Raw genomic sequence first — 12894 nt, 5'->3', positions numbered from 1 at the left:
GGTGGGGGGTGGGTGGGGGGGTTTGATCTTTTCTACTCACATAGAGGCAAGAATGAGAGAGTCAAGAGCCGTTTGCATATCCGACCCTCCGGCAAGTGGCCAGCAGGGCTCTGGCGCCGCAGCCCCGCTGCCGCTCCGGGAGGCATCACTGGCACGAGTTGTGTCAGGTCTCGGCGCGGCGCCGGCCGACGGGGCAAATAATAGTGTTTTTCTTTCTTTTTTTTTCTGTTTCTTTGTTTTCTGGTGCATCGCTGGGGTGGGGGGGAAGGTCCTCCTGGGCTGGGTTGTTGTTTTGTTTGTATTTTTTTTTCCTTTTTAAAAAAGTTTGACCCTTTTCCTTCTTCCTTTCCCTCGCTCTTTCCTTCGGGTGTGGGTTTTGCTTGTCGTCGTCGTCATCGTCGTCGTGAGTCCGCGCTCTCCGTCGTCACCGCAAGGCTGGGCCTGGTGCTCGGGGACGGGGATGTTCCTCTGGGGGTGCCTAAAGCAGAGGAGAAGGGAGGCGAAGGGGCGGCACGGCGGCGGTTATCCCAGGTACCAGGACTGCCAGGAGAGAAGACAGAGGCTGGCATTAGTGCTCTGCGACATGGAGCCACTCCGTGCCCCCCTGGCATATGTGTCCCCCCCCGGAGACAGCTGTCCCCACGCTGTCACCCTGCTCGTTTTGCCTTGCTGCTCTGCATGGCATCCTCATTCCTGCACTGAGTTTGTCAGCCCTCTGTGCCAGGGCCACCCGTGTCCCCCTTGGTTGCTGGTCCCTCTGCACCTCCGCGGCGAAGGCAATGCTTCCCAGGGAATGATCCCACTTGGGGACGGGTGGGGGGTGGCAAGGCTGGGGACCCTGTGGGGTGGCCCCCTGCCACCCTCCCATTGTCTGCCCCCTCAGCCCCAAGTTCAAGTTCGTCCCCGATTACCTCATGTCTGGTTTCCGTTGGCAACGAGACAGCTCGGGGCCGCCGCTTCCCTTAACCCTTCCCGGCCCCGCCACACATGACACAAGAGCAGGAGGTCTCAGCTACCCCGCCCTGGGATGCAGGACACCACTTCGTTTCCCTTGTGCCTCAGTTTCCCCATGCAGAGCATCCTTGAGCCCTGGGGAGGCTCCCAGAGCATGATTTGACACATGTGCGCAGGGACAGGGACCCTGGGGTCCTGGGGCTGCGAGCAGCCATAACCCCCACGGGTTTGCGGGTTGCAGGGACCCCGGCACCCTGCTCCCCCGGGGCTCTCCTGGCGCTGCCCCATGTCTCCTCTCTAGGAACCTAAAAGCCTCAGGGTGCCCACCCCACTGTGCTCTGCCCACGTGTAGGATTAGGGAAACTGAGGCTGGGCAGGAGGCTGTGTTTGCCTCCTGCTACAGCACAGCACCCTTGGGTGTCCCAGATCATGGCCTCCGAGTGCTTGCACCCTGGCACAGCACAGCACGCTTGGGCGCCCCACAGCACAGCTCACGGTCCCCAAGTGTTTGCACCCTGGCACAGCACCGCACCCTTGGGTGCCCCATGGCACAGCTGATGGTCCCCAAGTGCTTGCACCCTAGCAAAGCACAGCACCTCTGGGTGCCCCATGGCATGGCTCAGTGCCCTGAGTATTCGCCCCCAGTGGGTGCAGGACCCCAGAGTGCCCCCAGTACGGTGCCATCCACACACCCATCCCGCTGCCCTGGCACTGGCGTCAGCTGCCGGGCAGGGCTGCAGCCTCCCAAAGCTGCCCCTGCTGGGACAGCTGAGGCCGGCCAACTCGTATCACAAATGAGGCAAGGTGCCGGCACTCCTGCCCTGGCCCTGCGGCACTGCCCATAGTGCTGGCGCTGGCTCACAAACTACCTGTTAAAAAACACCCAGGACTAACAAAAAGTCCCTGGAAAGGCGCACGCTACATCCCACTGCGGCTGAAGCAGCCGGCGGGCGCAGTCGGGCAAAAGCAGGGTGCCCGTGCCGACCTGGAGAGGGGCCACACGGCTCCAGTGCCCCTTGTTCGGGGATGCTGCGGTCACCTGGGCAGCCTGGCTGTGCCACAGTGCCAGGCGGGGCACAGCTGGAGCCTGGCGAGGGGAGGGCAAGGTGCCAGGCGTGGGCATGGCAGTGACCTCCCTCTGCAGTGGGGGACCCTTGGTGGCCCTCAGCCACCAGCAGCGCCCGAGGGCCTGGCACAGGGTGCCAGGTATTGATGCCCATGGTGGGGATGCCATGGCGGCAATGCCCATGGCAGCGATGTCAAGGCAGTGATGCCCACAGCAGCAGTGCCTGCAGTGGCAATGCCCACGGCAGCCATGCCCACAGCGGTGATGCCCACGATAGCGGTGCCCACAGCAGTTATGCCCACAGCAGTTATGCCCACAGTGGTGATGCCCATGGTAGCAATACCCAAGGCAGTGATGCCACTGCAGCAATGCCATGGCAATGATGCCGTGGCAGGGATGCCCATGTCAGCAATGCCATAGCAGTGACGCCTATGATGGCGATGCCTGCAACGGCCATGCCCATGGTGGCGACACCCATGGCAGTGATGCCACGATGGTGATGCCCATTGTGGCAATGGCTACGGTGGCGATGCCCACAGCGGCAATACCACGGCAGCGATGCCGTGGTGTGGATGCCCGTATCAGCAACGCCATGGCAGCGATACCCACGACGGCGATACCCGCGATGGCCATGCCCACGGCGGCGATGCCCACGGCGATGCCACGGCGGTGGTGCCCTGGGCGAGGGCAGGAGGGTCCCCCCAGCAGCATCCCCGCTCTCACCTGTGCCTGATAGATACTCCCAGGATCCCTTGGTCCTAATCCCACGAAGGAACGGTTCGCAGGGGGCGTGCCTGGTGCAGAGTAGGCTGGGGAACAAACGAGAGCTCATTAACGGGGCTGCCGGCGGCACCTCCATTGTCCCCCCTGGGGCCAAACCCGGCCCGCTCCCTGGTGCTGCTGGGACGGGCGTCCCGGGCACCCACAGCTGGCGGTTGGGCGACGTCCCTGGCTGCGCCCCGGCGGCGGGCGAGTGGAGGCCAGGGGTGCTGCGCTCAGGGCGGTGTTGCCCGTGCCTGTGCCCTGCTGGAGGGGCGGCTTTGGGAGGCTGGGGGGGCGAGACGCCCCCCGGGATGCAGGCACAGACGGGTGCTCCCCTGCCGTGCCGGTGCTGTGGCTTCCCGAGCGGAGCTGCTGTGGGGCGAGCGCGACGGGAGCCACCAGCTCCACTCGGCCAGGTCCCCCCGCTGCCACCTCCATCCCACAGCTGGGGGTCCAGTGGTGGGACCCCCAGCCTCGCTAACCTCCTGGGCTGAGCCCCATCGGAAGCAGGGTGTTGCAGGAGGGCACGGGGGGCTCGGAACCAGCTGGCCTCTGCGCCTCTTGGAGACAGCCAGTGTCCCCCACACACATCCTTCCCCGAGCCTGGGGGGAACTGGCACTGCCTGGTCCTTCCCCGTGGCCCTGGCCCCGTCACCGGCCGGGCCACGCCACACAGGGCTCTCCCCTCCAGATCGGCCAGGCTTTGTTTCTTCACGCCACATAACCTCGACACTCGCCAGCTGGCTGGCGGCACCCAGCAGTGGCCTGTCCCCTGGGGGACTTGACCCTGTGGGGACGTGGCAGCCTCAGGGTACCAGGAGGTGTCCCGTGGGTACAGTGGGACGGGGACAGGGACAACCCCTCACAGAGTGCGGTGATGGCACAGCGTCCCACCACTGTGGCACATGCCCCGATGCCAGCCTGGGGGCGACACCAGTGTCTCCCCTCTGCGACCCCGGGTCCAACACCCCAAAATCCTCCTGGCCAAGACGCTAAACCCCCCGAGGCAGAGTGGAGGGAGATGAGCTCGTCAGCCACCACTACTAACGAGGCCCCCCAGGCGCCTCCTGCCAAGGGTTCCAGGGGGCCTGCACGCAGTCCTTGCACCCGCGTCACTTCACAGCCCCCGACCGGATTGGGGTCCCCAGAGCTGGGGACCCCTGTGGCAGCAAGAGGATGGCAGCCCTGTGTGGCACAGCCAGGCATGCTGGCCCCAGAGCCACACCCGTGCTGGCTGGTCCCCATGTCACTGGCAGCACCGCTGCTGCTGGCCGGTGGGGAAACTGAGGCACAGAGAGGCGACAGCCTCCCCCACAAGTCCTGCCCACGCTGGCTGGGTTTGGGCAGGACATTGGATTGGGGGAGCCCCGTCATGGCTCCGCTCCCACTCCCCTGGCCGTCTCAGAGGGATGCGGGACTTGGGCTGGTCCCTGGGACCAGCGCAGGACCCCCAGCTTGGGGGACACAACAGCTGCCTGCCCAAACCCTGCCCGCTCCAACCTGCCTGAGACCCAGCAAACTCACTGTGTGCCGGCTGCCGCCCTCTCCCCGGCTGCAGGGAGGCCACCTCCGCCAACATCCCCCCAGCAGCACTGAGATGGGGGGGAACCTTGGGGGGACTGCGAGAGGAGGGGGCCGGCTGGGCCGGGGAGAGGGGTGGGCGCCGCGGGGTGCTTACTGGGTGATGTCGGTGAGGTCGTCCCTCCCTCGGTAGTTGTCGTGGTGGATTTGGTGTCAGGAGAGACGGCCAAGCGGGGCATGCCGGGGGGAGGTGGCGGCGCCAGCATCTGCGTGGGCAGGTAGTGGCTGGGCACTTTCACTTGACCACTTCCATTTAACTGGGGACACAACACAGACAGAAAAACAAACAGCACAAGCCATTAGGAAGCACGTGCAGCACCGGCAAAGCCGGCCCGGTGAGCCCCCGGTGCTGCCTGGCATGGGCGCAGAGCATCCCTCACCACTGACACGAGTTTGTTGGGTCTCAGAGCAGCCCTGAACGGTCGGCGCCAGCGACAGGGAAATCACGGCGGTGCAGGGGGGTTCGGGGTGGGCTGGGGGGGGCCGTGCCCCATAGCGGCGCATGCTGGAGCCAGGGCACTGTGCCCCCCTCTCTGCGGCGGCAGGAGGCCTTTGAAGCGCTCACCTGCGGGGAAGGGGCACCCCGCAGCAGTGGCACAGTGGTGACCTTCAAAGGCTCCTGTACCAGTTCCCCGTGCCCAACCCGGTCGGGGGGCTGCTCTGAATCCGGTTTCCACCAGCTTGGCACTGAGCTGCTGCACGGGAGAAGAACAGCCGTGCCCCTCACCCTGGCATCAGGCCTTGCTGAGCAGCAGGCAGGTGCTGAGCAGAGCTCAGAGGGGCTCCCTGAGACCCTCTGCATCCGGGGGGCAGAGTGGGGGTGCGGGGCACAGGAGGGCATGGGAGTGGGAATGTGGCCACCCCTGGACCCTGGCTTCAGGCATGAAGGGAGCCTGGGGGGGTGGGTGCATGGGGTGCCAGGTGTGTGGGGTGCTGGGTGTGTGGGGTGCTGGGTATGCAGGGTACTGGGTGCATGGGGTGCTGGGTGCGCATTGGTCAGTACAAGGGGTGCTGGGTGTGTCTGGTGCTGAGTGCATGGGGTGCTGGATGCACTGCATGCAGGGTGCTGGGTGTGCAGGGTGCACGGGTTGCTGGGTGCGTGGGGTGCTGGGTGTGTGGGGTGCTGGCTGCTGGGGCAAGGGAAGGCGTACAGCAGCACGGTGTGGCCCTGCCACCCCTGCGGGGATGCTGGGGGACACGGCGCAGTGGCGGGGCTGACGAGTCACCAGTTGGCTGCATGGGCGGACGGGGCACGCAGAGCCCATCGCTCTCCCAGGCACGCTGGCGGACGGTGGCTCTTTGGCGACGGTCACACATCCCCTGCCAGATGCCCCGCTCCCAACAGATACCCGCAGCCCCAACTGACGGCTCAGGCCTGGCACCCACCGCCCTGTCACCCCTACAAGGTGGCACCCCGTGCTGAGCCAGGGGACGGCACCTCCATCGCCAGAGAAACAAGATGCCAACACCGACCAGGCGCAGCGGCGCTCCCGAAACAACGCAAGGCACCGGCCGGAGCTGTTCAGCCCCAACCGCAGCAGTTGGAACACCCTACTGGGCTGGGTGCTGGCACCTGGGTGCCAACGGAGCACCCCGACCCCCCACATGTGGCGGCGGTGGTGGCGGTGACGGCGGTGGCGGCAGACGATCCAGGGGACGCCCCTCCGGCAGCCTGGCCGGCAGCAGCCCCCGGCGCCCCACGGCGAGGTCAGTGATGGGATGCAGGGATGGGGCCGGATCCTTACCGGTCCGGGCTGCTGGTTGGACGGGTCGCAGGCCAGCGAGACGAGATCTTTCAGCGGGTCCTGCGGGTTGAGATGAGGCGGGTACCGAATGGCCGTGTGCGGGAAGTAGGTGGAGGCCGTCTGGGGGAGGATGGAGGTGGTGGGGAAATGCAGCGCAGACGACGGGTGCGGGCTTCGAGCGATACCTGCAGGCGAGAGCAGAAGGGGGGACCCACCGGCGTCACTGTAAGCTAGCCACTGCCCCAGCCCCCTGCCCGCTCACCCACTTGCTCTGTGCCTCGGTTTCCCTGCCAGGACACTCACCGCTGTGCACCGCGATGACGGGACGGTGGTGCTGTGTGAAGCTGCTCAGCCGGGGCGAGGAGTCCTGGGGTGACGGGCTGTTGAAGGGGGACTTGTCCATCTCCGTCTTCTTCACGGTGGGGGAGATGCCTGGGGAAAGCGGGGCATAGCGTCACGCTCTGGCACCTGCTGTGGGACCCCAAAGTCCCAAGGCAGCTGCCAGCCCGGTCCGGGGTTGGGGTGCTCATTCCTGGGGTGAGGGGTACCCTGGGGACAGGCTGGGCATGGAGAGGGTGCGTGGGTGTGAGCATGTGTGTGTGTGCACACATCTGTACATGTGCAGGAGGGTGTGCACATGTGTGGACACCTCTAGGGGTGTATAACAGGTGTGCACATGCACATGTGTGTGTGCACTGGTATATGGGCGTGCATGAGTGTGCCCACACCTGCATGTGCATATGTACATGCATGTGCACACATGCGTGTGTGTGCATCAGCACGACTGTGTGCACCTGTGTGAGTGTGTGTACATGTACGTGTGTGTGCAGGCTTGTGTTCATGCACGGGCATCAGCCAGAGCATGCATGTGCGTGTACCTGTGTGCACAACTGTGCATGCAAGCGCACGTTTGTGTGTGCATGCAGGTGCACACAGCTCTGTGTATGTGCATGTGCCCGCCCCAGGTGCAGAAATGGGTGCCCCTATGGGTGCCCTGTGACCCCACAGTCCCCATTGGGCACCCACCTCGCCTGGCACCCTGGGGCTGGGGACCACATCCTGCCACCACAAGGAGCTCCCAGGGAGGCAGAAAGGTGTCAGCTTGGGGGTTGACCCTGCCAGGGACCTGCAGCCCCTCCCCAGGACCCCCGCAGAGCACTGGGTGTCTGGGTCCCCAAGGGCCACCCTGGGGCGCAGGACCGAGCGGGAGGGGGCGGTGGGCACGTTAATCCCCTGCCACCGTGGCTTTAGCTCTGGCCATTTGGCCCAGGCCCAGTAATGGGTTTAGCCCCTTCTCAGCCAGGGGTTAGGAGGATTTCCCAGAACATCCCGTACGGGATTGCCATAACCCCCCCACTGCCCCCCCTCATCCCTGCCCCGGATCAGGCCACCGGCAGGGGACAAGGGACGCCCCGGCACGGCTCCCTTCCTCCACACACGCCCGCACGCCCACGTGCAACGCTGCGGGGAGGGGGTTACATCTCCCTCCGGGACCCTCCTGCCCTCCCACCTGCCACCCCATGGCACCAGCCCCATGGGGCCCGAGGTGGGGCAGGATGGGGCAGAGTCCCCGGCCCATATTGGGCACTGTCCTGGGGCAGGACTCGCTTTCCCCAAGCCTCCTTCCGACAGCATCGGTACCTCCAGCCCCCCCAGCTGGGCACCCCCCAGGCTCTGGCAGGGCTGGGGGGCCAGGATGGATCCTGCCCCATTGTTGGGGTGCGGGGAGGCAGGATAAGAGCCAAGGGGGGGAGAAAGATGAGCGGCTCCTTCGCCTGCAGCCCTGCAAAGGCACCCTGGGGCGTGGGAGCCGCTGTGCCAGCCCTGCAGCATCGCTTTAATTAGCCCAGCCCCCCCCTTTTCTTAATGAACAGCTAATTGGGGCTGTCTAGACAGGAAAGGGAAAAAAACGCCAAGCAAGAAAGCAAGCTGTCCGTAGCGCCAAGTGGCCGCCGTGGGGCTGGGAGAGGCCAGCGTGGGGCTGGGGCACTGGGCTGGCCCTATACAGAGCACCTATAGAGAGAGCCCGTGCCTAAATGGGGGGGATACAGCAACACCTAGACACCTTTGGAGAGCCTGTGACTTAATGGAGGGGCTCTGTAGTAACCCCACAGCACCTATAGAGAAACAGTGACTTGCTGGGGGTCCCTGTAGCAACACCACAGCACCTATAGCCAGCTTGTGCTTTGACTTGAGGATCCCTATAGCAACACCATGGCACATACAGAGCGCCCGGGCTTTCACAGGGGAGGTCTGACGGTGGTGCCTGTAGAGGACCCGTGAGGTGGCTGGGGGGGCCCTATAGCAGCAGGAGGGCACCTATAGGGAGGCCCCTATAGGGAGTCACCTACCCCCTTCCATGTCTTCTGTCCAGTTGCGGCTGCTGCTGGTGGGGGAGTTGGAGGAGGTGTAGTACTCGCCCCCCGGGCTGGTGTCGATGTCGTCCTCCATGGACCCCGACTTGTGCCGTTTGCTCCTGGAGGGCAGGGAAGGGATCAGCGCCAGCCTGCAGCAGGATCCGGCCTGCCCCCCCGCCTCCCCCTTGGCGAGATGGCCGGCAGCCCACGGCTGTGCTCAGGCTGGCCCCAGCATCGCCCCGGCATCACCCTGGCATTGCCCCGGCAGCACCTACCCGCTGGAGGAGGTGCTGGGCAGTGTCCTCCTCATGCCAGTGCTGGAGGGGTTCAGGTCGTAGGCCAGGTGGCCCTGCAGCTCCCCCAGGGAGAAGTTTGGCCCCGTGCCTGTCACCACCGGCGCTGCAGGGAGAGAGGGGAATCAGGGGGGGCCCAGCATTGCCCCCCGCCTGGCAGGGAGGGGAGCCCCAGCCCGCAGCTGGGATGGGGGAGCTGTGAGGATGCTGCCGTGCCCAGGCAGCTGGGGAGGGGTGGCATCATGGTGGCACTCACTTCGGGACACCTGGATGAGCTCGGTGACACTGAACACCCCCGAGGTGACGAAGCTTTCCTGGAAGTCTGTCGAATCTGCATGGGAGAGAGGAGGGAGCGCTGGGGGAAGGACAGGACCACTCCTCCTGCCCCGCATTGTCTTGTGGCGATGCTTGAGGGCACCCCAACATCCCCAAATCCTCCGTAATGCCACCTGTCCCCCCTCTTCAGCCAGCTTTGCTCCACTTCCCTCCTCCAGCAAGGGACCATCCCAACTGGTCCCCTCTAGCTGCTGAAACCCTGGGGCTGCTCCATGCCTCAGTTTCCCTGTGGCTGAGGGCACCGGCAGGGCTTAGGGCTGCACCCCTACAATGGGACCTCCATGACAGCTGCTGTCCCCAAGGGACACGGCCCCAGCAGGGCTCTGCCGGCTGTGGGACGAGGCTGAGGCTATGCCTAGGTCATTGCAGGTGCCAGGCAGTAGCTGGCTGGGGTTGGTGGGCACCAGAACAGCTGGCGGGAGCTGTCGATGCAGGGGGCATGACCGCCTGTCGAGTGGGCCACCTCTGCTGCAGGGACCCTGGGGACAGGGCCAGGTGCCCCTTGACCTGCTTGCCCGAGCCCTGCTCGCCCTCCTCACCCAGCGTGATGGGTTTGCTGTCCTCCTGGTCCGAGCCGATGCCCGTCCGGGGGCTGCTGCTCTGCTCTGCATCTGCAAGAGAAACCACCACCGGCATGAGCCACCCCATGTCGCTACAAGCCGGGGATACCTGCCGGCTAACTGCCCTGGCAGCCTCCCTCGCCGCTCTGCTGCGGTGGGGGGAAACTGAGGCACAGTCTGGCCAGTGGCTCCCACCCCACAGAAAGGCCACAACCAAGCCGGCACTTGCCCAGCCACTGGGGAAGAGCCAGCAACCATCCTTCCCTGTGGCCTCCTTGCCGGCAACAGGAACGGCGACAGCCCCACGCTGGCATGCAGGATACAGGCGCTGCTCTCCTCAGGAGGGAAACCCGTGGCACTTGACCCGCCCCGAGGCAGGGTGATGGCCCCCTGGCCAAGCTCCTGTCTCCCTGCCTCCTCTCCTCCCTCCAGCCGCTGCCATGACCCATCCCTGCCCCACCGGGCAGTGTCACCACGGACAGGCATCGCCCTTGCTGCCCCATGGCACCTTGTACTGCCTCCTCCAAGCCCCCCAGAGGGCAGCAGGGCCCCAGGGGCAGCACCCGCTCTGACTCCCGAAGCCCCTGCTGTCCCTGCTCCATCTTAGCTAAAAATAACCTGGCTCAGACGCTGGGCTCAGCAGCACTGGCACAGCCCAGCATGGCACAGCCGGTGCACCCTCTGGCTCCCCGTGCCCCACCGGGGCCTGAGCCGCACTCGGGAGCATCCTTCCTCCCTGGCACAGGCTTGGCCGCATGCCCCTCACCCGGCTGCTCCCAAAGCCCTTCCAAAACTTTCGCCATGTATTTCCCCCTCTCGTCGTCCTTCCTCCTGCTCCTCCATCCTCCTCCTCCTCCCACCCCTTGGCCTTTGGCGTTTCTCTTTCGCAGCTTTGGCTGATGCCGGGAAAGGGCTGCGACAATCCAAACAACACCGTCAAAACAGAGTGGCCGCTGCTGCCAGCCCGCCTGCTGCGGCTTGGGGTTTTTTCCCTTTCTTTCCTTTTTTTCTCCCCCTTTTTCTCCCCCTCCCGCCCCATGCTCCCCCCAGTCCCTCGTGCACGCACGGCTCCAACAGCGGTTATTTTTGGCCGGCCAGGCCGAGCCATGCCCCCACCCCAACACCCCTCTGCGCCACCCTCGCCACCCCCGGGGCCGCTTGATGTCGATGCCGAATGCAGCCATTTTGTCTCCCTCCCCAGTTGCCGGCGCTCCTCCCCACCCTTTCCCCCGCGCCGGCCTGGCAGCCCTTTCACGCCAGCGGCCCTGTGGCATCCCGCCCCGACACCGCATCCCGCCACCAGCTAGCCCCGTGCCTGCGTGCTTGCCCATGCGCTGGCCCGCACACTTGGCTTCCTCCAGGCAGCCATTTTAGGGAGCAGAAATTCCCCCAGTGACGGGCGTGGGGGTTTTGCCCCCCCCTCCATTTTTCTTCTTTTTCCCCCTTTTTTCCCCCCATTTTGAAGGCCGCCTCGTGCCCAAGCATGTGGGAGCGGGCGGCGGGAGCGAGCAGGGCACGAGCCAGCCGGTGAAGGGGGCGAGCGGCAGCAGGGACCCCCCGCACGCCCGCGGGCACCGCGCAGCCGGACACGGCCCCTCCTCGCCTCTTAAAACAACAAATCTCGCAGCGGCTCTGGAAGTGGTTAGCGGTGGAGCCCGGCCAAGGCACGGGGCGGTGTCTTGCGGTTACAGCCCCAAGGCCGGCCTGGCTCCCCGCGCCCCTCCCCGACGTCGCCTCGGGGCTCCCCAGCCCCCTGCTCGCCCCCGGGGGATAGCACCCAGCTGCCCGCTCCCAGGGGTGCTTGGCCACTAAGAAGCCCCCCCCCCAGGCCATTCCCTCACCCAGCGGCCTCCGCGGTGCTCCGCACGGCCCTCGGCTCGGCCCACGGGACCTCCCACAATTGCTCGCCCTGAGATACCCTGCACGGACCCTGTCCGGCCCGAGATGCCCCACATGGATCTTTCCTCACTCCCAGATGCTCCACGTGGACCTTCGCTGCCCCCAAAGCCCCCCCAGCCTGGAGCCTGTTTCCCCAGGGCACCTGGCAGGGCCACACGCTTGCCCTGGGTACCCCCCCCCGATGCCCCCTACACTCTCCCACCAGCATCACCCTGATCCGGCATCACCGACGCCATCCCCCACACCCCTGTTCCCAGCGGGGGTGACCCCAACCCGAGCACCCCAGTCCCAGCCACGGCACCCTAAGGAGCACCAAGAACTTTTCCCAAGCTTCGAGGTCTGGCAGCAGGACTGTCCCCTCCCGGCACCCTCGTGTCCCCGCTGACAGAGGCATGTGGGCGCGAAGACAGGGGCCGTGGGCTCGGTACCCCCCCCAGCTGCCGGTGATCCTCGTGGCTGAGCCGGGCGAGCTCGCCAGCAGATTTCTGGCTGCCTCCTCAGGCGCAGCGCGGCTGGGCCAAACTCTGCTCTCACCGCCATGTGACGGCTGCCTGCGGCCGGCCGGCGCGCACTAAAATGGCGAAGGGATCTCACCGGGCTCCCGCCACGGCCTTGCTCCCCTCAAGGGACATTTGGGGGGGGTGTGTGTGACCAAATCCAGCACCCGACAAGTGGCTCGGCCACACTGGGAAGGCATAAATAGCCTGGGGAGCCCCCCGCGCCCCCAGTCTCGCTGATGGGGGACATTCTGCACCCTCCACGCCTGCCAGGGCCGGGATGGGAGATGGAGGTGGGGGGGTCCTGCTGCCACATTGCAGGGAGCCCAGAGGGGAAGGTGTTCAGTGCCCGGGTCCTCCCCCCACCCTCCCAGCACGGAGCGGGAGAGCGCTTGGTGCCCAAACAGGTTGATCCAATCGCTTTTAAAAATAGCAAAGTGTGTGCCCGGGGGTGGGGGGGGGAGTGGGGGCGAGGGCTGCCCAGGCTCCTGGCCGCGCTGGCAGGCTGGACCGATGCCACCCATTGAATTATGGATCCCCAGCACCCCGGCCCCGCAGGCTGGCAGGGTGCCGCCGGCCCCACGGCGACTCCCTGCCCATGGCCTCGGCGCGTGGGAACGACCCCCAGGCAGCAGGGTTGGCCCTGGCGGGGGGGGTCCCTGCAGGCCGGGTGCCCCCTGGGGCTGGCGCAGCTGCGGGAGAGCCCTGGCTCTGTGCCTGAGCACTGACGGTAACAGTGCACGGTGTTACCGGCAGTGGTGTAGGGCGCAGGCGCAGAGGCTGAAGGATGCTGGGGGCTGGTGGAGCCACTGGCGCCAGCGTGCGTGGCCCAGGCCCCCCCCCC

General features: G+C 66.0%; 1 protein-coding gene across 5 annotated transcripts in view; it reads right to left on the bottom strand.

The window, feature by feature from the left end:
- Positions 1 to 280: 280 nt before the first annotated feature.
- NFIC (nuclear factor I/C (CCAAT-binding transcription factor)) overlaps positions 281 to 12894 on the bottom strand; it is a 38290-nt gene continuing 25676 nt past the window's right edge. For 2 of the 5 annotated variants that reach the window (XM_010580041.1, XM_010580078.1), the window contains exons 3-11: positions 9634 to 9705; positions 9015 to 9089; positions 8741 to 8864; positions 8460 to 8584; positions 6412 to 6540; positions 6109 to 6293; positions 4461 to 4620; positions 2744 to 2829; positions 294 to 540 (exon numbers count right to left, since the gene is read on the bottom strand). In XM_010580041.1, the coding sequence (XP_010578343.1) occupies positions 523 to 540; positions 2744 to 2829; positions 4461 to 4620; positions 6109 to 6293; positions 6412 to 6540; positions 8460 to 8584; positions 8741 to 8864; positions 9015 to 9089; positions 9634 to 9705 (974 nt within the window). In that variant the 3' untranslated portion in view covers positions 294 to 522. Of the gene's footprint in view, positions 541 to 2743; positions 2830 to 4460; positions 4621 to 6108; positions 6294 to 6411; positions 6541 to 8459; positions 8585 to 8740; positions 8865 to 9014; positions 9090 to 9633; positions 9706 to 12894 lie in introns of all 5 variants that reach the window. The other 3 variants (XM_010580059.1, XM_010580051.1, XM_010580069.1) reach the window with 3 other exon arrangements.

The sequence above is a fragment of the Haliaeetus leucocephalus genome, unplaced genomic scaffold, assembly GCF_000737465.1.
Source record: "Haliaeetus leucocephalus isolate CR32 unplaced genomic scaffold, Haliaeetus_leucocephalus-4.0 Scaffold76, whole genome shotgun sequence".
Lineage (NCBI taxonomy): Eukaryota > Metazoa > Chordata > Aves > Accipitriformes > Accipitridae > Haliaeetus > Haliaeetus leucocephalus.
This window is presented reverse-complemented; position numbering and strand designations above follow the sequence as displayed.